We start from the raw sequence: 25192 nt of genomic DNA on the forward strand, positions 1-25192 counted from the left end.
TAATGACTGTAAATACTATACAACCTATACAAATAAACCAACACCCTTCAAGTTTTCAAGAATTCTACGAAACCGTAGCGTGGCGGCCTGTACTCAGCCAGCTAGAATCTTTCCGTCTCAACCACAACCAGTTGCTGCTCCTTTCTGCTGCTTCAGATAAGTTCTTTACTGTGCGACGCAACTCTTGACCACTGAATCCGACGTCTCTGAGGAACCGGGTTGTAGAGTGTGCCACAAAACCTCGACAACCCACTTCCACTGGATAAACCTGGACTCTCCATCCTCGCTGTTCTGCTTCAGTGGCCAGATGAGCATACCGCAATTTCCCACCTCTCATATGCCTCATCTACCGCATCCTCCCATGGCACTGTTAACTCTATCAGTTGACAATGCGTGCTGATCCAGACCAAAAAACAATATCTGGTCGTATGTTAGTGGTGGCAATCTCAGGTGGAAAAATAAGCCGTTGATCAAGATCGGCCAGCATCTTCCAGTCCCTAGCAGCTTCCAGTTGTCCTGGGCGAGAATTGGTGTTAGCACCTTTGCTTGATGGTGGTTGCTCGCCTGGGCGGAGGAATATTGTCTTCTGCGTGTAATGTTTTGCTAGAACAGGCGGCAACTTATTGGTCATACTACGCTTGCCTTCCAATGCTAAAGCCAAACATTGCAATACTTGGTCATGGCGCCAAGTAAACCGACCTTGGCTAAGAGCCACCTTACATCCTGTCAAAATGTGCCTTGATGTGGCAGGTGATGAACACAAAGGACAAGAGGGATCCTCTCCTACCCAGAGGTTTAGGTTCTGCGGTAATGGGAGAACATCATATGTTGACCTAATAAGGAAACTGATCCTACTCTCTTCCATTGACCAAAGGTCTTGCCAGCCCATTTTTTGTTGTTCCACACTCTCCCATCTCATCCACTCTCCCTGCTTGGCCTGGGAAATGGCCTTTATACATCTCATCCTCTCCTCCTGCTTTCGCACCTCGTTGACTACCAGCTTCCTCCTTTGGGCTGGGCCTGCCTTGTGCCATTTAGGAGGAGCTAAACTGAGCCCAAAACCCCCTCTTCCATGCTGTACCTGTCCCACGATATCCCCAATTTGAAGGTCAGCCTTTGCCTCTACTACAGATTTCTTTGCTGACCACTTTCTACCAGTTTTTACCACAGGGGCTGCCTCCCTTACACACTTGTCGCGTGACTCTGCTAAAGTCATTTCCAGTCTGACCTTGGCACACTTAAACTCCTCGGTTAAAGCAGAGACTGGCAGCTGAAATACTCCTTTACTATAAAGTCCCACTCTGCTGAGGCAGCGTGGAACTCCCAACCATTTCCTGATGTATGAACTTATTAACGCTTCCAGCTTATCCACTGTTGTCAAAGAAACCTCGTACACAGTCAGTGGCCACAGCAACCTTGGCAGTAGACCAAACTGAAAGCACCAGAGTTTTAGTTTGGTAGAGAACAGCTGTTTATGCTCTTCAACCCTTCCACTGCTTGTCGTCTAACTTCTCCCACTTGAACTGTGTCCTTTAGATCCCCATCGTACCATCTCCCTAGACTCTTCACTGGCTTCTGAGAAACTGTTGGTATTGCCTCACCATTAATGAAGAATATTTTATCTACTACCTTGCCCTTAACTATTGAGATGCTCCTTGATTTAGAGGGCTTAAATGCCCATTCAATATTATCTGTTAACTTCCCCAATAACCGATTAGTACAGGCTACCGTTGTTGTCATGGTTGTCATGCCATCCATATATGCTCTGATTGGTGGTAGTCGCATCCCAGAAGGCAAGCGCTCTCCTCCTACTACCCATGACTACAGTGGCTCAATCCTAAGTTTATCAAGCGACGAGAATACTTTTTGTGCGCAAAAAAAACAAAAATAACGACTTTATTTCAACTATTCATTTCCTTCTCTGTGAGCCGCAAGTCAGTTAATGTAGTGTAACAGCGCAGCGCATCTGTGTTGTACTTCACACGGAAGCTCACTATTGAACGACGCTGGTCATGTGTGTGATGCGTGTCACGTACAACACAGAAACATGCTATTACACTACGTTAACTGACTGGAGGCCCACAGAGAAGGAAATTAATAGTTGAAAGAAAGTCAACTATTAAATTAGAGAGCTCTACAAATGAATTTTTACTAGTCATATGTCTCCATTGACCTCCATTCATTTTTAATTACGGAGCTCTACAATTGAATTGTTACTAAGAATGTAATAGCTGAGCTCTTTAATTCAATTCGAGAGCTCTCCAATTGTAAATCTTACTAGTAACAATTCAATTAGAGAGTGCTGTAATTGCATTCTAACTAGTAAGAACTGAATTAGAGAGGTTCTCTAATTGGTTATCTTACTAGTTACAATTCAATTGTAGAGCTCCGTAATTAAAAATGAATGGAAGTCAATGGAGACATATGACCAAAAAAAATCATTTGTAGAGCTCTCTAATTGGAATTGTTGGAAAGAATTGAATTGTAAAGCTCTCTAATTGCATTCCTACTAGTAAAAATGCAATTATGACGAGTAAGGCTGGGTACAATTTAAGCTAAAATGGCTTGCCATACAAAGGAGGCTTTCATACACGTCCAGGTTTCAGCTGATCAATCAGGGCGTGGCACCAATCAGACTGCAGGAACCAATCCGGTCTTCTTCCTAGATGAAAACAAACACCTCCCACAACAGCATAAAACACATAATCAGACCAAAAGGGACATAACAAACCCCCTAAGGGGTTTTTTTTTTTTTTTTTTTTTTTTTTTTTTTTGCAGGACTGCCACCCACGTGTGTCTGTATCTGTCCCTGTCCAGGCTCTTCAGTCTCGAGTGTGTGTCCATCAGTGTCCTGCTGTATATTTGTAATGAAATCAACATTTTCCTATTAAACAGATGTCCCTCACACTAATTCAGTAATTGCAAATGTACATATAATTTCACACGTATAATGTGGTTTTGAGGTGAAGCTCCACACTCAAGAGCATTACAAGTTTCATCATGGAATTATTTACCAGACGGACCTGTGTGTTTGTGTGTGTGTGTGTGTGTGTGTGTGTGTGTGTGTGTGTGTGTGTGTGTGCGTGCGTGCGTGCGTGCGTGCGTGCGTGCGCGCGTGTGTGTGTGTGTGTGTGTGTGTGTGTGTGTGTGTGTGTGTGTGTGTGTGTGTGTGTGTGTGTGTGTGTGTGTGTGTGTGTGTGTGATCATGTTTGAAAGTTATGAACCCTTTTGTTTTTCATGTTTTGACCTCTGTTGTTTTTGGCTTCTCCCTATAATTTGAAAGTAAAAACATAAACTTTAATTTAACATTTCCTTGGATTGGGAAGTCTGAATCCCAAAGGTTCACATAATTCTGTACACAAGGATACTTCATGTATTAAGTAAATGATACAAATAAATATATGTAACTATTTATAGGCCTATTTATGTTGTATTACTGTAATCAAACTGATCTTAAAGGTTAATAATCAATGAATCATTTGTTACATATAGATTTCTATAAATATTGATTGTATATTAAAACTTGTTTGCAATTCTGATATGGATAACCAAATGTAATGAATTCTTTTTACATAAGTGATTTATAGATAATAACCACCAGTTCAAAGTGTGTGCACACGCGCATGTGTGTGTGTGTGTTTGTGTGTGTGTCTGTGTGTGTGTGTGTGTGTGTGTGTGAGAGAGAGAGAGAGAGAGAGAGAGAGAGAGAGAGAGAGAGAGAGAGAGAGAGAGAGAGAGAGAGAGAGAGAGAGAGAGAGAAATTTGCCATTTGTGAAAACACTTTAAAGCAGAATAGAGTATAAGGGAGAGGAAACAGACAATGACTGTAAAACATCAGATCCATCAGAGATGTATCAGAAGAAGGGAGACAGATGGCATCAAATACAGCATTTTACATTACAGTACAGTAATGTGCCATGTGATACTGTAAACAGATTACCATGGTAGGGACTACCACATTACTGTAACTCCTTCATATGTAAAGTCCACTACAGTAAATTCAGTCAATAGAGTGAAAACATGTACTGTATTGCAAACTCTGTTCTAGCACAGATCCTCATGTGTCATAGAGGCTGTGTCATAGAGCTTTATGAAAGGCAGTTACTGTGAATGAAACATTTATGTAGATGAAACACTTATTTTGTGTAGTGAAAAGGATACTTGTGTACTCTGATTTTGTGTATTGTACTAACACAATTGAAAACATGATGAAATGTTTGAAAAAAGTGCACTTTTGATGATCTGTTGTGATATTAGCACTAAGAGTTTTGAAAATTAAGCAAATAAAAAAAAACTGTAATTAATACAATAGCAAATGCATTGCTCATTGTTAGGTCATGTTAGTTAATACACTAACTAATGTTAAATAATGAACCGTTTTTTTTATGTAAAAAGCTAAAGTCACTATTTACATAAATGTTATACACCATAACCAATGCAAACTTGTGTGGACCACCCCTGTGTCAGTTGTTAAGAAAACAAATAAAAGAAATTTACCTTTGAACTGTATCGTTGCCTTTCATTTATTTGTCCAGTTGTAAATGTTATCTTTGTAAAATTGTGAAACTATTCTCAATGATTTATAATAGATGGTTGATAGCATTATTGGAGTAACTTAACTTGCTCTTTTTACGTCCTGTGACCACAAAGGTGGTATTTGTTAGCCTGAGAAAACCCAGACAACTTCCGGCAAATTTAGATTTGTTCAGTTACAACTGTTACAACTGAGAATGGTCTGGTTTTAACCAGGCTAGGTATTTGTGGTATTTGTATATCTGTCTAACTCTGCTGATGCGGAACGACACTAAACTGGTGTTTTCTAACCAAACATCCGAACCAAGACCTCAAAGCCTTTCTGTGCGCTGGTGTTTTTGACTTCTAATGTCCAAAGACAGAGCGAGAAAATCCCAAAGCGTTCAGCGGTCGACCGCAGGAAAACATGTGTTACAAATGTTTCGACAGCAAAAAAAAATGTGCATGGTAATTTCAGGTAATTACATTGTATTTATTAAAACTTACATTTATAGCCTACTTTGTAAAAAACAAAAAGTTTAAAGTTTTTTTGCAAAACACATTTGACATCGATTGTGAAAACTGTAAAACGCAAAGTTTCAGAAAAGCAACATAATTTAAATTATCCAGTTTATTAATCAACAGCGCGAGTGTGTGTCCCGAGATATCCGCTTTTGATCGCGCAAGTGTTTAAACCACTTTTGAGACATAGATTTGTTGTGCATTTTTGCAGTGGGGAATCTAAACAAACGGAAAAAGACTGCATACGCTGCTCTTACACCCGCTTACGCAGAGCGCAACGCGTCATAATCTGAAGACCACACCGAGATTTATGACTAATAACAAAAAACAAAACAATATAAAAAATATTTCTGAGTTATTTAGCTTGTTTGCTGTACACCTTGTCACACCACAGCTTTTAGGCATCTTCTATCTTATGTTATGTCATAATGACAAGGAGGCAGCCCAGCAAACACGGACACGTCAAAACGACGTAATTACAACGTCTTTGTTGAACGTTCAGAAGACGTCCACTGAGTAGCCAGAATGAAAGTTTTTGCAACGTCTTTTTTAGACGTCTTTTTGACGTTCAATGTTGACGTCCAAGTGACATAAAAAGTGAACGTTCAAAAGACGTCCAATGAAGAGTCAGCTTGATCGTCTATTTTAGACGTCTTTTGAACGTTAACTATGGACGTCCAAGTGACATAAAAAGTGAATGTTAAGAAGACGTCCACTGAGGAGCCAGAATGAAAGTTTTTGCAACGTCTTTTTTAGACGTCTTTTTGACGTTCACTGTTAAGGTCCAAGTGACAAAACGTGAACGTTCAAAAGACGTCCACTGAAGAGCCAGAATGAAAGTTTTTGCAACATCTTTTTAATGTTTACTTTTTAATGTTTACTATAGACGTACACATTGAACTTTTTAAATTATCATTATTGACGTCCAACATCTTTACTGGGTTCTAAATAAAAGTTTTTAAGTCATTTCAATGTCACCTACAGATGTCTAGAGGACATTCACACAATTTGTTGACATATTTCTTGATTTCAGATGTCACAAATCAACTGTATTATTTTAATTGTTAATGAGGCCTGTCTTATCCTCTAACCCTATTAGCTTTATTTGACCATGTTTTGGTCATCAAACCTTCATCAGGTTACAAGGTTGGTTGGATGACCACATGGTATACAATAAAACTCACTCGAGTCATAGTGAAAGCAGTGTGCACTACTGCTTTAAAATTGTAAATAAATGACCTATCCCCGCACCTGATATGCAAATACATTTTAGTATCCTTATTGGAAATAAATGACATCTGATCTATTAAAAAGGACAAAAATATAAATAAATAGTTTGAAATGCCAATGTTGTTGTTTTTTTTTACATCTTTAATGATTTAAACAAAATCTGAACAGGCTGATTACTAAAACAAACTTGAAACAATGAACAAAAAGCAAGTGAACAAAAATATAGAATATAAGATAGAATTTACCCTTAACTACACAAAATTTCACCACCCCTGTATGCCCTCCCCCTCCCATTCTTCTCAGCGCTGAACATTCTGATGAATAAATAAAATTAATTTAATAAAAAAAAAATTATAATAATATCCCCTAAATTATATAATATTTAAACCCGTGTGCCCAGGCCCTCCCTTCCTTCCCGGCGCATGCTTTAGGTGGTCTGCGGCATGGAGCTTGATTGTAGCCTCAGTCGCATTTGCGTCCCATTTCAAGACAGCAGCTGCAAGAGTTGAACAAAAACAAAAAAATATATACATTTTTATATATATATAGAAAACCAGTGTTACATTGCAATGACTTCACATACAATCTTTTTTATGTGAAAACATCCAGGTGAGAAGTTCCTTATTCCTCCTGTCAAATATCAACTAAGTGGCAATACTGCACAGACCCATGGTGACTGTTGTGGTATATGGCAGCATACACCTGACTGAAGACTGGTTCTGTAAACTCGCTTCGCTGTATGTTAGGAAGGTGTAAGACTGCAATATTTTTGCTAACACTGACACTAGAATATGTTGAGGTAGTGAAAACAAGCGAGTTAGTGTTAAACTTAAATGACGTGGGAAACTGCTGTGTACCTTTAATTGCTTCAAACGTTTTGGTTGATTCTAGAGGCAGTTTTTGCTTCTTCCCCTTCCCCTTCATGTTAAAACTCGACATTAGCCGGTTGGTGAAGAGCCTGAGGAAACAAATTCACCAATTAGAAATGACACGTGTGTGGTAATCTACAGGAACTGTAGCATGGGTGAGAGTGCCAAGAGTAGACTAAAGAGATGTGGTTCTGTTTAATCGATTCCAGAAAACAACAGAGTTGACCATTTTATAGCTTCAATGACATACTTTCCTGTCCCTGCACTTGTGAAATCCCCTCCTCTTTATACCTTACACATCAAATTTCTTAGAGGACTCATGATTGCATTTCAGATAATTAATAAGCATGTAATCTCCTCCATTGTCTCCAGCTGCACTATATGGGCGGATGACAGAGGCAACTTACATTTGTTTAATTTTTTTTAAATGAAATATGAAAATGGCAGTCAATGCAGTTTTCTGGAGCTTTTTCTATTTTTCCACAGCTTTCTTGTTTCGGACAGTGGTCTAGTGAATAAAGTGTTTAGTATAAGTTGGTTAAGATGCGTCAGATCCTCCGTCGACCAGCAAACTGTGACAATAAATGTAACGCGTTTTGTGTTCTGCATGTAACATGTTCCTATATGTAGGGATCTTGTTAAAAATACCTGTCTAAAATTTTATGTATTCCATCTCTCAGATCTCTCCCTCCAATTCTGCTGAGTTGAAGCACCTTTAAAGAGAGGGTGTAACATTCCTGACATGTTAGAAAAACAATAGCCTTTAACAAGTGCTTACTTATATACCACAGAATAATATTTATAAATTAAATGGTGCATAAAATTATATCACTTCTAGATTGTGCATACCAGGGACTCAAAGGCATCTTTATCTTTGAGGCGTTCCTCCTCTCTTTTAAACTCGTCCATCGTTTCTAGCTGCTCGATGTGGGCAGACGACAGGGGAGGCTCGCTTCTCCCCAGCCTTCTCACCTCGAGGTGGATGTCAACTAGCTTTGTCAAAACTTTTTTTTGAAATTCTGAAAACAAAAAGTACCACATATGTAAAAGTCTCCATGTCGGTTTAAACTGCTGACAAGAAGCCAATTAGAAAATTATGCTACTGTTATCCTTAAACAGATGTTCAAAGTTAGACCTGTTAATGCTGCATGTCCTGTTCAATTCATTTTTATAGTTTTTGATACCAACACTTCAGTACTTACTTGCCATGGACATTGGAAATCGTAGGTCCCTACAAGGCCCTGTACTGGCTTCATGTGCAGAGGATTGCTCTGAGAAAGACCTCCCAGAGGATCTTTGGATGGGCGTGTCATAATCTGAAAGATGAAATGTGTCTATTACATTATTGTTCGTAATATGGATATTGCTCTTGTAGCAAGTTGTGTGCCTCTGCTGTACTCAGCAGTAAGTGCAAAAAGACCTATATACTTTTAGCCATGATGATACTTGATAGAGAATAAATTAAGGTCAACCATGAAGCTAAGAATCTTAAAACCAGTTGTTAAAAATATGCACTATAACATGGCTGCTACTTTAGAACATTTACACTCTTGCCACAGTGAATTGCATTCGGAGGAATACCTTCTTTAGACAAATCGCTGTGCCTGGACTGCTTGTGTCCCATCTGGTGGCTCTGCCTGGACCCGTGGCTCTCCCTGGACCCGTGGCTCTCCCCGGACCCGTGGCTCTGCCCGGACCCGTGGCTCTGCCCGGACCCGTGGCTCTGCCTGGAACCGTGGCTCTGCCTGGACCCGTGGCTCTGCCGGGACCCGTGGCTCTGCCTGGAACCGTGGCTCTGCCCGGACCCGTGGCTCTGCCCGGACCCGTGGCTCTGCCCGGAACCGTGGCTCTGCCCGGACCCGTGGCTCTGCCCGGACCCGTGGCTCTGCCCGGAACCGTGGCTCTGCCCGGACCCGTGGCTCTGCCCGGACCCGTGGCTCTGCCCGGAACCGTGGCTCTGCCCGGACCCGTGGCTCTGCCCGGAACCGTGGCTCTGCCCGGACCCGTGGCTCTGCCCGGAACCGTGGCTCTGCCCGGACCCGTGGCTCTGCCTGGAACCGTGGCTCTCCCCGGACCCGTGGCTCTCCCCGGACCCGTGGCTGTGTCTGGACCCGTGGCTGTGTCTGGACCCGTGGCTGTGTCTGGACCGCTGTCGGTACCCGTCGCTGGGCTGGGATCCATCACTGTGGCTGGACTGTGGACTTGTCGAATGTCCATAGTCAGAAAAATAAACCTTGAATTAATTTAGAGTTAAATGCAGGTATGGAAATACAAAAGAAATATGCTCTGAGATTCAACTGGATTTACACAATGTGGTTAATTAAATTGTTTGTGGTTGATAAAATGATTTGGTGTTTGAGGGGACTGGTTTGATGTGATTACTCACTGCCTGTGGACCTGTCCCTGGACCGTGTGAGACCTGGCTAAATTTGAATGTCCAGTGTCTGAAAATTAGCACATGTAAATTATTAACAATGATTTTGTAACTACGTTCATGTTATAAATATGCAAAAAGATGTAAGAAATTAGTAGATTCAAGTGAGGGATACTTACCAGTGACTTTTTTGCTAGCAGACTCCATCTGGATGGACTTTGTCACCTTTGTTGGTGGAATGGGAAAAGAGGGCGCCTTGATAATGGCACCTAGACAGATGCAGTTTATTAAATAAATGGGAGTACCAGTCATAAAAAAAGCATTTGTAATATTAAAACATTGCAATTCTATAAGAACTACATAGGTGTGCAATGTTAACAGCTTGGGAAATCACTACCAGTCACGTTCTCTTCTTCCTCCAAATCGTCAGATTCTGTAATTGTACAAATTAACATTTACTTTTTTTTAAGTGACCTAAAACTAGAGTGCCTCAAATGAATTCAGTGTATAGAATTTGATTCTGAACAATTATCATAGAAGCATACCGAGAACATAGTCATCAAACTTGCGTTTGGTCTTTTTCCTTCCTTGTACTTCCTCATTTTTTTCCTCCTCCTCAACACAGCTCGTCATGTCATAATCATCACATTCATGAATGTTAACTGTAAGGTTAAAGACACAGACACTACAATTACCGTACAATAAAAATGACCATACTACTAGCATCTTAATAAGGGTGCTCACCTGACAATTTTTGCCTTACAATTTTTATTTTGACAGAGGAATGAATCTCATTAGATCATTTGCAAAAACTTACCAGAGGTCATTTTACGCTTCACCAAGGTGAATGTCATCCAGTCATCCTGAGGGCGGTGTTGATTGAGGAAAGCTGCCTTTTCCCCTTTTTTTGGCCATCTAATAGTTTTGTTGTCGACATCAATCCAGTTGTCTGGGGCAGTTCCCTCCACTTCCTTGCCATGCTCCACCCACACAGCCCTGGCATACACCATGATCTGGTAAGTAAAATCACATTCATAAAGTGTTAGCACTTTTCCACACTACTTATCTATAAAACTGCTACAAACAAAAATGCCACCAGAAATGAATTATTCCCCTCCACCACACCACATCATTGTGAGTATATATGCCCCTTACTAATGATTGGCTGTGTTTTGTGCACCATCTGCCAAATTTCAAACATTTTTTAACATTGTTGAATCCACCTTTAAGTGCTCTGAACTCAGTTATGAAAAAATATACAATGGTACATCTACAAAGAGGTTAATTAAGATTAAACTGCCAACCTTCAAATTCTGTGTTCTATACCATGGAGGAGAGGTATGAGGACAGAACCACCATTTTCATGAGGGAGGCAGGCCACCTTGCGGAGCAGATCAGTTTCAAGCAGTTGTCGTCTTTTCATCCTGCCTCGTCCATTTCTTGTGTACACTATATTTAGCAGTTTTGAGCTGCATGGCTTTTCAAACAACGCTGATGTGTTACGCTGGTGCAGGACATCGCATAACACAATCCCATCTCCTCTTCTTTCTCTGATAAAAGCAAATCTTTCACCTCGCAAGAGAAAACAACTGTCCTTTTCCTTTGTAGAAACAAACATTCGGGGCCGTGCTTCAGGCTGTGTTTTGCTCTTGCTAGCGTTTGCATATTCAATCTCTGATAATCGCCTGGTCACCTGTGCAAGGGGATTTTTCCCACTCCGTACATTTTTCTTTATTTGTTGGAGATGGTTTTCAAAAGGGAAACCAGAAATGTCATTCAATGAGCAATTGAAGTGGCGGACATCCTCATGAAGGTGAATCAGTCCATGTACATTGTATACTGAAAAATACTTTCCGTACAGGTCAGCACAGCGGATGACAAAGTGTGAGATGAGTTCATGGGCATATTGAAGGTATGCATTGCGAGTGCTCTCATCAGAGTCCAACATAATTGACATGGCTACTGTCAAAGACAGGAAATGGTAGTATCTTTCAGGAGATAACACATTCTTTAATACAACTGGTCCAGTATACAACAAAAACTGCCGAAATTCTGTGGCCTTCCACCTGTCCAGCTCTTCTAGACCGCGGGGCTGCCGAGCAAATTCACTAGGCATTTTTCCTCTTAGTCCATTTAGCTTTTGCGATATTTGTTCCTTTTGCCTTACAGATAAGCGGCAAAGTGTTGGGCCCGAGTCAAGAATATTAACCTCCGTCGAACTACTCCCAAGTTGACCATATGCATATAGTCCAGGACAAATGAGCTAACACAAGAAATTCCAGCAGCAATGAAGGGGCTGGTTCCAGTTTGATGGTTATTGTACTCTACTGCACTGAAAGCTTCATGTGTTCGCAAGGGGCATCCCTGTTCATTGAATACCACTCTTCTTGTGACATAAGCACCTTTGGTGATGCATCTCTCACAACTGTGATAGGCATTATGATTCTTAATGCGCTTCAGATAAGCTCTTGCTGGTGCGTCACAGATCAATGCTTGAATGTTAACTGTGTAGGTCTTCTCTTCGTGAATTATACCATTGTCTGTGAGATGTTTACACTCCATCAAAAAATCATCAAGATATTCTTCAAGAGGATACGGTTTCTTGTCTCCACAAAAGAGAGCTACCACAAATGGCTCAAAGTTGTGAAACTTCGCAAGTATTGGCCAGAACTGGACTTTGCTGCTTTTAAAGAGTGGGACACCATCAATATTGATGCTGAGGTTTATTGAATCATGATCATGTCTGAAAGTCATTGTCTGAGTTAGTAAATGGCAAATCCCCTTTTCCAACCCATAATAAATATATTGCCCACCACATTTTGGCTCAGATCCTACGGCTCGTGGTGTAGCAAGGAGTGTTCTTGCATCCTTTGGTAGCAGGTGTCCTTGCTTTCTTAATATTGTCAGTAATTCATTTAAGGATCTTTGTGTGGTTTTGTTCTTTGTAGACCATTGTCTTAAGTTCTCTTCTAAATCGGGAACATCCAATTCAGCATCATCATTTAGAACTTCTTTTTCTGAATCAGAAGACGCATTCTCTACATCAGTGTCAAAGTCTGATTCATCTGTTGAACTTTCAGTTGCTGAATAAATGCATTCAAAACTGCTTGCACTGTCAGCCTGGTTATGTAAGCCACAGGTTGATCTATCGTGAACTGATCTCTGACTTTCATGGTCATCATCACTGTCAGAATGCAGGAACTGATCCATCTCTGCCTTCCTTTTGCGCCATGCTTTTAAATAAGCCATCTGTAATACATAGTTTGATCCTGAATTCGATTCTGAAATGTCCTTCCTCACAATAAAATGTTTTGCTATGCCAACAGTTCTCAAAGCTCTAAATCTATGTATGAATAGAATGTCACTGAAAGAGTCATGCATTAGTCAAGGTTTACGTGGCGTAGTTGGACTATAGCATAAATTTGATTGATTATACTTTATTTTAAAATTAAAACAAAAATCAGTCATCAGTACTTGTTGGTGTAATGATGAAGAGGGGTTTCAGCTAGGGCTGTGCCATTAATTGAATTTCAATATTGGCTCCCAACAATCACCAAAATAGTATGTTCTAGTATATGTTCTTTTTTTGCAAGAACACTCTTATTTTGGCTTGTGTTCTGGATGACACGCGCACATCCGCCCCTTCCGAAGCCATAACTCTCTCAGATTGAATGTTAAAACAGTTTTTTCTGTATTTTTTATATTTCTATGCATCCCTGTCTGCTTGTTGTCTGTTAATGTGTATCTATGTGCTGCCTTCTTGGCAGAGGTGGAAAGTAACGAATTACATTTACTCGCGTTACGTAGTTGAGTAGTTTTTTTGTGTAATTCTACTTTTTCAAGTATTTTTTAAAATCTGTAATTTTACTTAAGTACGTTTTGTTTGAAGTATTGTACTTCGCTACATTTTAAATCACATCCGTTACTGAGTAAAAAACAATAAAAATATTATAATAATTTACAAAGTAAAAAAAAAAAAAAAAAAAAAAACGCTCTCCGGAAACTGCTACATTGATTGAAGGGCGGGAGAACGAACGTGCAAAAAAGGTGACGCTGACTCAGCTGGAAGAGAAACGCCATCGAATTATTATGAAGCGAACCATGGAGAATAGGCTAGGCTATGTGAATATACTTTAGATGTACAACCTCAATTTCTGCATCTGATTTTTTTTCTTTTCTTTTTCATTCACTTTTGACAAGACATGTTGAAATCCTTCGCTTGGTGTCATAATAATATGATGCCCATATAGTCGTCAATGGGCAGTATTTATGAGCGTCCACGTGCGTCCCATTTACGACTGGTTGGAATTCATTAACACACACATTTCACTATCAAATCTGACGTTTACGAAGTATTTGTGAATCAGGAGAAGAATTTTCGGGAATGTCTATTGCTAACGTGGACGTCGAGGTCACTTCAGTGATTTGGGAAAAGCACGTAAAAGTCCTTTTAACTTTTTTAAAAAATTTAAAAGGACTTTAAAAGCACGTAAAAAGCATGTTAAAATCACTTTAAAAGCATGTAAAATTTGTTTGTCTTTTAAAGGGATAGTCAAAATGAAAATTCTCAAGTTGACCCTCACCCTCAAGTTGATGGTTCTTTCTTCTGCTAAAAACAAAACAAGATATTTTGAAGAATGTCAGTAACCAAACAGCTCCAGTTAACTGTTTGGGTACTGACATTCTTCAAAAAATATGTTGTGTTAAGCAGAAGAAAGAAATTCATACAGGTTTAAAACAACTTGAGGGTGAGTATATGATGACAGAATTTTCATTTTAAATTGAACTATTCCTTTAAAAGCAAAAAGCCAATGCCTTCCGCCATTCCTTCTCGAATAAATAAATAAATAAAATATTGCGCACTGCACGCATGTGTCACATGTGTTGCTGGCTGGACAGGATTTACAGTGAGTTATTAAAATTGCAATAATCAAACACTGTTTTAAAGGGATACTCCACTTTTTTTGGGAATAGGCTAATTTTACAACTCCACCAGAGTTAAACAGTTGATTTTTACCGCTTTCGAATCCATTCAGCCAATCTCTGGGTCTTTAGAAGAATGTCAGTAACCAGACAGTTTTTGGTCCCATTGACTTCCATAGTAGGAAAAAAGATATACTATGAAAGTCAATGGGACCAGTCAATGTAACATTCTTTTAAAGACCTGGAGATCGGCTGAATGGATTCAAAAACGGTTAGAGTCCACTGTTTAACTCTGGGGGAGTTGTAAAATGAGCCTATTTCCAAAAAAAAGTGGAGTATCCCTTTAATGATAATTCAATTTTAAACAATATTACTAACAGTCAATACATTTTATCGTGGTTTATAGTGAAAACGGTAATTGTCCCATCCCTATTCCGGAGTGTAACAACTTAGGGTTAACTAATAATTGTTGCAAACTGGTACTACCAACAACATTAGTGCATTCCTGGAACTGGGCCTTAAAGGGATAGTTCAATTTGAAATTATTTTTTGATATGTTTTAGCTTACCTCAAGGGCATCCAAGATGTAGGTGTCTTTGTGTCCACAGTATTTTCAATTTTGATATTTTTAGGTCAAACCGTTCTTGTCTGTCAGTCATATAATGCAGGCCTATGGTCAACCACCTCAAGAGCATGCACAGAGAAGTCCAAATTAAACATGATTTAATGACTCGTAAATGTAAGTACACATTGATGGCCTAAGACACGAAACGAGCGGTTTGTGTGAGAAAACGAACAGTATTTATATAGTTTTTACCTCTTGTAAACACAGCCACGTCCAAGTGATCTGAGGGAGCGGGCGCTTCGGTCTTTTCCGGAAAGCACCGGAAGTGATATCTCGCGCGTGTACGTCACTCATTGTTTACACAGAACAGAGATTGTAGGTAAGACGGCTAATTAAAAGGGTACTAATTTGCGCTTATCCGGGATGTTTAAACCGTCGTAAAAGAAAACAATTACAAAAAAAACAATTGTATGAGTGACGTACACGCGCGAGAGATCACTTCCGGTGCCTCTAGTGGACTTTTCACTCGAAAAGTGCAGGGAAACGTACCTGGAGGTACGTATTTCAGCTTTTGCAAAAATGTAGGCAGAGTAACGTATTTCCAATGAGCCTGGGTTGTGAGATGACTTGAACACACCATTTGTCACTCTTTATTAACTCGTTTTCACGTTTGACTAGCTTTAAAGGGGCAAACTCTAAACTAAAATTTCTGAGATTTTAACAGAGGTATGCACAGGGCCGGATTAACATAAGGGCTAGATGGGGCTGAAGCCCCAGGGCCCGCGGGATTAGGGGGCCCGTGATTGGCTGGAGGAAATGAGATTGTCAAATCATAGGTGGTTGATTTGTGTATAATAAAATAAGAAGAAGTTATTGGAAAATGTGCCCGACTGATATAATTCACCGCCCAATCAAATTAACTCTACAATTTGCGCCCTGACGTTGGGAAACTCCTCTTTTCGTTATGCTTTCATGTAGATAGAACATGGGTATAAATCGCTCGCTGTCGCTAGAGTGCAAAAATTATGAAAAAAAGTGATAGGTGCACAAAAAAGGAAAAACAAACTCGAAAGACAGAAAAGGGATGCAAAAATTCCTAAACTAACTAAATACTTTGGTTCACTTTCATCCGTGCCCGTGGAAGACCCCGAGTGGAGCGACAGCAGCCCACAGTTAGCTTCACCCTCCTGCGTCGTCACCGACCCGCGTGTTTTAAACGTCGAAGAAGGTAAGCAAGCAGCTCAAGTAAGTTAATGAGTTAAGCACTATTTGGATGGTAATTGTTTCTCGTGGAGTCGTAAGGTATTTTCAATATTTATAGGGGCTAGTCGGTGATTTTATGAACGGTCTGAATCCAGAATGTCAGTGTTTTTTCTCCCACCACTCACCCGTGTAAAAATCCCCGGCCCCGGTTTTTTTGACGAACATCAAGGTCCAATATCCAAGGTCTACATGGACATTTTTGCCCCGATGAGTTTTTTTCTTATTGTAATATTACATAATATAAAATAAATATATCACAAGTAAAAGCGCAGTTTTCCCCAAATATCAGCACAATTGTTGCTAATGTGATATATGTGTTATGCAACAATAAATGAGTTGACCAATAAGTTAACATTGAGAGTTACGTTTTGGTTTATCGTCACTTCGCCAATGAAAATTCCAAAATGAAACCACAGCAGAAACAATCTCTGAAACTGATAGTGGTGATTCATTACTGAATAATCCGCGTTTTGAACGAATGGGTTCATTTAATGATTAAATTACTCCTCGTTTGCTTAGTCGTTGAATCAAACAGCCGTTTGAACAAATCGGTTGAATGAATGACTCGCTAATTAAGACAGTGACTTGCCGCTACCTACTGTTAGTTTTAGTTTCATAATTAAAGTACCCTTCAATTAAAAATTAGAAATAATTTTATATTTAAATATTAAATAAAATAACAATCATAGCATTTATGTAATTGTAAATGCAGTGTAAATGTATTAATATTTTTTTTTTACAGATATCCACATGAGAAACAATTAACATCTGAATAGGGCTTTAGAAAGCAAATGTTTTATTAATGCTTACTTTGTCCCTTTAGATAAAAATGAGAGAAATAGACTGGTGCACGATGAAATATTGGGGCCATCATCACCACCACCAGACATCATATCGGATTAGAATGCAGGGAAAAATGACATCTACAGTACTGATCCGGGATGTTGGCCTGCTGACATTAACATGTCAATGCCCATATCCACACCGGCGCGGTGATTAACAGCCGCACACTCACCTCAAAAGATTGGATTCATCCGCCCTGTTTCATGTCGATGTACAACCCACGTAAAGTTGATAATTCCGCAAATAACTGCAATGGCAGTTTTCGAACAGAGATGGCAACAAAGAGGAAAAGCTTCGGACTGCAGCTTTAATAACAATAAAAAAATATTTATTGCGGTAGAAGACTGTGGCGTGGCAATCAGATGAAAGGAGGCCCTTGGTGTTGCTATAGCCGCAGGGTCCAAAGTCCTCTTAATCCGGGCCTGGGTATGCATGTTAAACTTCATTGAAGACAATGTTAGCATCTGTTAAGATTTAATTGTAGGGGGAAACTGGTTCATTTTTTGTTTTTTTTCTTGCTATTTTCGTCTTCCAGCTTTAAAATCTACATCGTCACAAGCTGTGACATGGCAGAGCACTATAGTACTTAGATGACGCATGTCTCAAAAAAAAAGGTTTTTTTTATCCTATGAGAAGACACTGTCTCTTAATTATTCATGTGGTGATTTCCAATGACAGGAAATAAACTGTGAGATCACGTAATAGATGAGAGAGACGTTCATGGGTCGGGAAGTGCATGTTTCTGTGGAGTAAAAGTAAGGGAGTGTTGCATGGGTTTCCTGCGATGCTCCCAGGGCTAGCCTAGACTCTGGCTGCGGGCGATTGGTTGGCTATCATCGACACTGTTTGTAGCAAGCACCAATCTGGAGGAGTGAACGTGTTTTGTTGTTTAAAGACCTTTATAATTATCTTAGCTGATCTATAATGCGAGATGGGCGCCGCAGTTCAGAGAATCGGATCTGTCAGATATACAACACGTCAAATCATCCACTTCTCCCGAAATACATGCAAGTAGCCGCTGAAGTTGGGGAAGGATAGAATAAACTTTAGTTACTCACACAATGTGTATCTGAAATGAATGAATCACTTTGTCAATTTATAAATTAAAAGGATTAATATTCCCGCTTCGATAGATGTTTTATTTTACAAACTATAAATGCATTGTATGCTAGTACTTGTGTATGTAAATATCTGAAACATAAAATAAAGACTATGTGGTTGAAAACACTAAATAGTCGTGATATATGACAGTGTTGAGCGTGTCTATCTATGTCTAGTGCCAACCAATGCGCGAAAGCACATTTGAATTTAGCAGCTTGTCAACTGATGCACTGAACAATCTTATAATCACACCGGTAAGATTGTAAATGTCAAAGTGTTAATCTAAAATATGAAACAGGGTATTCAGTTACTTTTGAAAGTTCAAACAGGTGGTAAGTGTATTTCATTGGACTTTAAAAACTTAAAAACCTTGTATGTCCTCACGTTTTACCCCTGATTTTTATTGAGAGTCGACATGGGCCACTGACAGTTGCTCACCCCTCTCTTACTCTCCTGCCTCGCCACACCCATTTAAGTTGCATTTTTCAAAAAGGTTGTGGGTAGACTTGAGCTGAAAGAGGGGGGTTAATGACCCTTTAAGCCCACGTGCAAATTAGCTCTGATTGCGCGCTGTGCACGCAGCCTATGCAAACACACTAATACCACACTCATATCAGTTCGCTGCCGAGTTTGCAACACTTTCTTGCATTACATCAAGTTGATATTTGAAATATGACTCACCAAGTCAAGAAAATAATGTATGTTTAAACAAGGAAGTGCATAAGCAGCGCTTTGATGCTCCGTGGATCTGCATCAGCCTCTATTTCTAATTCTCTGCCTCGTCCTCTTCTCACACCGACGACAGCTTCTCCAAGGTATCGCGTCCACTCAAAAATCCAATCCTTTCTTTATATTTAGTCACTTTTCTCTCTAAATCAATCGTTTAATGCGGAGTGTTTCTGGAGATCGCTTCGTCTGACTCGCTCTCTCTCGTCAGTTGCTCACGCTGACAGAGGCGCGGGTGCGACCTGAAATGAATGCGCTGCTGCTATAGACCTTGGCCGTTTCGCAAACTTCGGACTTGCGTCCTTGGTAGTTCAGACTTGCCAAGTTCGACTCAGGAGAACGAACTCCCGAGGACGAGAGGACGCAAGGTGACTTGACTTGACTTGACTTGACAGCCCGAAAGGGAGGACTTTACTGAAATGCCTGACCCTCGAACGCGAAGCAAAAGAACGGTCGGCATTGAGGTCAAATCGAGATATGAAAGTACACAGGTCAATCACTGCAAACTAATCTCAGGTACGGATGCATTTGAAAATGCATTTCTGCATTAACATGTTAAACGGGAGCTTGAGAAGGGCCCGATTCAAAACTTGTCGGTCCAAGATTGGCTGTAATCCACCGCCTTTCTTGGGTACAATGAAGCAAGGGCTGTAGAAGCCTGACTTCATATCGGCTGGAGGGACCAGTGCGATCTTGTCCTTCGCCAGTAGGACTATAATCTCAGCCCGTAAGACAGGAGCATCGCTGGCCAGCACAGAGGTGAACTGGATGCCCCTGAACTTGTGAATTGAATCGTATAGCAGAGTCTGATGGTCTGAATGACTCACCGGTTTCAGGTCGGATTTGGATTAATGATAATGAATAGCCTCGGCTTCAGGTCTGGTTCAAGTTTGTAACTAAGACCCAACTGTTGGCGATAGGAGAGGAGGGTGAGTGGTAAGGCACAGCGTCACACACTGCCATCTGAGTCCTCTTGTGACCCTGAGATAAAGGCTGCTCTTCTATTGATAAACAATAGGCAAAAATATGAAAATACAGAGAATATTTTGTGTGTACAATCTACAAATCAGCCACGATGCAGCAAAAACTGCACAAGAATGATGAGTGACAAAATAGACACAAACCCCACACACACATATGAACTGGTGTGACTGTCACACAAAGCAAGTTTTTGCCAATGCGTGAAATAAAATCAGTAATTCAGCCACAATGCAGTAAAAAAAAAAAAAAAAGGACAGCAAGGAAGAGATTACACTCTTAAAAAATAGAGAGTACAAATCAAACACACCCACTCAAACACAGAGAAACAAAACTACAGTGCAAAATTACACAGTTGTTTTATTGTTGTCATTAATGCCATGTTCTCTTGTCTCCCTTCAGCCAAGACTATTCCCTGGACTCTGCTGTATAAGGAGTACATGAATCTGCTGGTGGATCAGGGCGCTCTGATGCTCACGGTCACCGGACGGGTCAATCAGACCAAACACATTCTGGCCACACAGTTCAACTTCAGACTGCGCACTCCAGACCTCATTATCACTGTACGCCAATGAGACTCGAGTCTTTAATTGTCACGTCACGTATAACAAGCTCAAAACATGTTTACATATTGTTGCATTTTGATTGCATCTATAAAGTGTCATAATAGTAGTTGTGGCAAGGGGGGCGTGGTTTAGCGGAGTCTGTAGCGGAGAGCGAGGGCGGAGCCGAGCGGTGAGTAAGTGGGTCAAGTGCAAAATGACGAACACCTGTTTCTGATTGCAGTGATTGGCGTGGGGAGACCGGATAAAAGCCGGATGTCAGAGAGAGATCGAGCGAGAGAGAGGGACTGGGATCTCGTGCACACATGGACTGAGTTTTGATGCTGTATTATTTTGTTTGTGGAACGTGCTATAGTTTATCTATGGTGAAGGCGCTTATGCGCAACTGTGATTCCTGTTCCGAGTTACTAATAAAAGTGTACGAGACCCAGTCACACCGACCCTTGTCTTCTTCCATCCTCAACATATTGAACCTTGAACTTTGTTACAGTAGTGCACTATATGAAGTTTTCTGAAGTCATATGATCCTTAAGTGAGGAACAGACTAAATTTATTCTCTCTATCTTAGATCTTAAATATCAAGATCACGTTCCAGAACCCGCTGTCACAAGTGTTGAAGAACGTTTTGTTCCATATACAGGGATTGGGAATGCAGAGCGTCAGAAAGATCCCGAATGGTTAAGACTTTCAGTGTTTAACAGCAGTTTAATTTCAGGTGTGACGTGTTCATGCACTGTAGATATGCTTAAAAACATAAATTGTACTTCATTAAATATGATATATAAAGAGGGAAAAGCTTCCAGAGAGTTGACATTGTCTTTGTGTCTGTCAGTGATGTGGAGAAGCTTGCGACGGTTACACTGATGGAGAAGTTTGTTCCCACCGTCTCCGGCTCTCAGAAGCTCCTGGCATCGATGGACTGCCGTCAGCTCACTCAGGTGCACGGATTCGCTGATATTGTGCTCAAAGCAAAGTCAAAAACACTGTCATTGTAAAGCCGTCTAATGATCGCGCTTCTCTTGAAAAATATGTATGTACTGGATATAAGGATAATCTGAATAGAATAATAATTCAGTATTTTCATTCACAACTGATGTAAGTCAACAATAAAGATCCTCCATGTTTTATATCCTGTCTGTCGATGAAGTTGTAAAATTCATCTTGATATTCACGTGTATTTGAGAAAATCAAAAATCCCTCAAAAATCAGTCATTGACAAAGCATCAACTATAATGAAATATTATATTTGTGAGTTATGTTAAAAAAATATATATATATATATATAAATATTTCATAAGTTACATTTGAATGGCCAATTATTATGAGTCTATATTTTATAATCAACACAATTATTTGTTTGCTTTTAACTTATAATTAAAAATAAGTATATATATAGCATAATATACACAATTATATTCGGATTTGAATATAATCGGAATACAGAATCGGATTTGAGCAGAAGACTTTCAAAATCATCTTTTCTTGCATATCATGTTTATTTCCTTCCATCATTGTCGTAAAGTCCCATCTGGCTCCACAGCGCTTGTTAGCTTAGCTTCCAAACAAGATGGTGGATATTGCTATTAGTTAATTGTATTTGCATAACAATTAGAAAGCTGTTTAGTTTATACACAATATCAGTAATAATAATTGAACGCTGGTCTTTATTCAGATGCTGCAGTTATTCAATATAAACCAAAAATCACAATATTTCATAAGCAAATCAGTGTTGACAACTAGAGATGAGAGAGAAAATGGCTTCAGAGATTTCCTTACAAAATCACATGTACCATGTTTGGAAATTTAGTGTATTGTAAGACTGGAAAAACTGTAAGAACTGGAAGAGAGGTCTACTCTCTGAGGAAATTAACATCTGAACTCACTCTTGTGAATTTAGCATCACCATTCGAGACACAAGTCTCACCTCATCCTAATCTACATGTCTTTCCCTCTTCCCCCATCCGTTCTCTCTCATGCTGAGATCAACTGAAATTCACCCAAAAATTATCTGGTTTAAATATGAACAATTATTTATCATACAGTTTTATACATGTTTGGTATCATTTGAAAAGTCTCAGTGCGACTGGTACAAATGTCTCATTCTCAAAGAAGTAAACCAAAAGGTAATAATGTTTTTAAGAGTTTCGAGATAACTTGCACACAGAGGAGAGTGTGTCTTCCAGACAAATGGCATCCGGCCCTCAAAAGGTGTAAACTCTGAATGCAAATTCCCATTGTCAGCAAATATTTCCATGTGAAAAGAAGTTTCGGTCTATATAATGAAATTCAACAAGAGGCTCAGTGTGATTCTGTAACCCAGACTAGCCTGTGATGTGAAGTGTAAGCAAAACACTTCGCATCATGTATTTATAATGTCAAGGTTTGCATCTTCTCTCTTTATTCCAGAGCAGTTGATGTTTGTGTTTATCATCTTTGAACTGATTATGAAATTGGCGTGATAATTATTGACATAATAAATTGTAAACATTTGATTTTTATTCTGACTCTGACATTATTTTTAGTAGAGTTAAAAAGAATAGTCAAAAATTCGCTCACATTTAATGATGCACAGATATCATTAAAACCTCTTCATTTATGGAGTCAGATGAAATAACATTTCATTTAAAGGAAAATTTCACCCGTGGGAACATTCATCTTTATTGAAAGTGGGTCATATATGTAGTCAAAATATAATAACATTTTCGAATTTGGTGCCTTCTTGACCGAGTAAAGACAGAAAGTAACTTTAGGGCGCATTTGTACTGAAAACCACATCTCCCACAATGCACCACATTGCACAGCTCCACAAGCCACTCCCACTAATCCAGAGCAACGCTGAGGAGGTATCCGCCTATCAGATTCAGATAAAGCACTCTACCGTCTACAAAACTGGGTGCCGTCAGAGTTTGAAATTCATTTCACAGAAAAAAAATCTAGTTTGTTGCCGAAATCATTATTGAATTACTCCTCGTTTCTATTTATGTTGAATGTTCAGTCCGAACATTGTAATGCAATTTGGATTTGCGACAGGAACGACAGTTCGCTGTATTGCGGCTCGTAAAGATAGCCACAAACACCGGATTTGAGCAGAAGACTTTCAAAATCATCTTTTCTTGCATATCATGTTTATTTCCTTCCATCATTGTCGTAAAGTCCCATCTGGCTCCACAGCGCTTGTTAGCTTAGCTTCCAAACAAGATGGTGGATATTGCTATTAGTTTCGGCAAGTGAAGTCCCACCCACTGATCTGTAATAGGTCTGTAGCGTGAGTGGGCCCCTCCCCCTGAATAAATGATGAGCTAGTGTTTGTAGTCTCTACACTTTTCAATGAAATGTGACTTCCTGCTTATAATTATTATGACGCAAAATGACGATTTTTACGTCATAATAAGCAGGAAGTAAAACACGTAAAACCTTATTTCTCCCGTCTCAGGGAAAAATAAAGGAAAAATCCAAGATCATTATAATATATGACTGGGTTTCTAACAATACAAAGCTTAATGCAAATGGGTGAAGTGTCCCTTTAATCAAATTACTTAGCCATGAGGAAAGGCAGTAACGCGCAGAGACCTTCACCTGTTATCGGAAACCGCCTTTGGGCCGATCAAAATGGGCTTACAGTATTATGTAGAATTGCACAATATAATATTAAATTATATATTATGCTATATATATACTTATTTTTAATTATAAGTTAAAAGCAAACAAATAATTGTGTTGATTATAAAATATAGACTCATAATAATTGGCCATTCAAATGTAACTTATGAAATATTTATATATATATATATATATATTTTTTAACATAACTCACAAATATAATATTTCATTATAGTTGATGCTTTGTCAATGACTGATTTTTGAGGGCCTGAATATAGTTCTTTTTTAACACATATTGTAGGTAAAAACGTATTTATTGTGGTTTGTGCAAGTTCTTTTCTTTTTTTAATATAAAAACAGTAATTTTCTCAGATTTGTTTTTAATTTTAACTGACAGGAGTAATAATCAGTGGGTTTGAGTTTTTACCTTTACCATTGGGGCATGGGTTAAACACTGGATACAGTTTCTCAGTGAAAGTCTGACCACTGAAAGAGTAGATATGAGATCTGGACTCCACGTCATAAAAAGAGACCAGACCCTTCTCATAATCCACAAACACACCAACCTTCTCAGGTTTCACTCTCAGAGATAAAGAGACAGGTGGATTATCACAAGCTAAATATTCATTTTCATTACACAGAATCACAGTCCAGACTCCATTCTCAGGACTGAGTGTGATGTCCTCCTGTCTGTTAATGGATTCTCTGATCACTCCTAAAATCCAAACAGTCTTTCCCTTCACCTGCACCTCATAGTAAAATCTCCCTGAACTGAATCCCTCCTTTGCCAGAACAAAAGAAACCAGATCAAATCTCTTTGGGTTTTCTGGGACATCCTGCTTAACGTCTCCACAACTGACTTGTTTTCCATCATCAGACAGGATGAGAAATGGATTCGCTGTATCAGGATCCAGAGTCACATCCACTGAGAGAGATCAGACATTATCAATCAACTTATTTACAAATATAAAACTTATTTTCATAAATATTTTCAGATGTACAGTATAATGATCTGTATTTAAACAGTATTGTTGTATTGTGTATTGAAGAAAATGGTGTTAGTCACACTGTACCTGCATACTTCTGTACAAACTTCAACCCTGTGGACACAGATGACAATATA

The 25192-nt window shown here is 39.4% G+C and overlaps 2 protein-coding genes across 2 annotated transcripts in view; one reads left to right on the forward strand and one right to left on the reverse strand.

Moving 5' to 3' along the window:
• Window positions 1-20286: 20286 nt before the first annotated feature.
• On the forward strand, window positions 20287-21603 carry LOC143725690 (protein-glutamine gamma-glutamyltransferase K-like). The gene is made up of 3 exons (XM_077218315.1): window positions 20287-20469; window positions 21038-21146; window positions 21302-21603. Exons 1-3 carry the CDS (start codon window positions 20287-20289, stop codon window positions 21331-21333), a joined length of 324 nt encoding a protein of 107 aa, XP_077074430.1. The 3' UTR covers window positions 21334-21603.
• A 2829-nt stretch (window positions 21604-24432) lies between these two features.
• The window catches only part of LOC143725534 (zinc finger protein RFP-like), a 28907-nt gene continuing 28147 nt past the window's right edge, over window positions 24433-25192 (reverse strand). Inside the window, exons 6-7 of the mRNA XM_077218012.1 lie at window positions 25143-25169; window positions 24433-24994 (exon numbers count right to left, since the gene is read on the reverse strand). Coding sequence (XP_077074127.1) covers window positions 24456-24994; window positions 25143-25169 — 566 coding nt within the window. The 3' untranslated portion in view covers window positions 24433-24455. The remainder of the gene's footprint in view (window positions 24995-25142; window positions 25170-25192) is intronic.

The sequence above is a fragment of the Siphateles boraxobius genome, unplaced genomic scaffold, assembly GCF_051911475.1.
Source record: "Siphateles boraxobius isolate OS27281-9 unplaced genomic scaffold, OSU_SipBor_1 77, whole genome shotgun sequence".
Lineage (NCBI taxonomy): Eukaryota > Metazoa > Chordata > Actinopteri > Cypriniformes > Leuciscidae > Siphateles > Siphateles boraxobius.

Coding starts and splice junctions, on each gene's coding strand:
- LOC143725690 (XM_077218315.1), top strand. CDS start 20,287: ATGTTCTCTTGTCTCCCTTCAGCCAAGACTATTCCCTGGACTCTGCTG. Junction 20,470..21,037: donor CTCCAGACCTCATTATCACT/GTACGCCAATGA, acceptor TCTCTATCTTAG/ATCTTAAATATCAAGATCAC. Junction 21,147..21,301: donor CGTCAGAAAGATCCCGAATG/GTTAAGACTTTC, acceptor TGTGTCTGTCAG/TGATGTGGAGAAGCTTGCGA.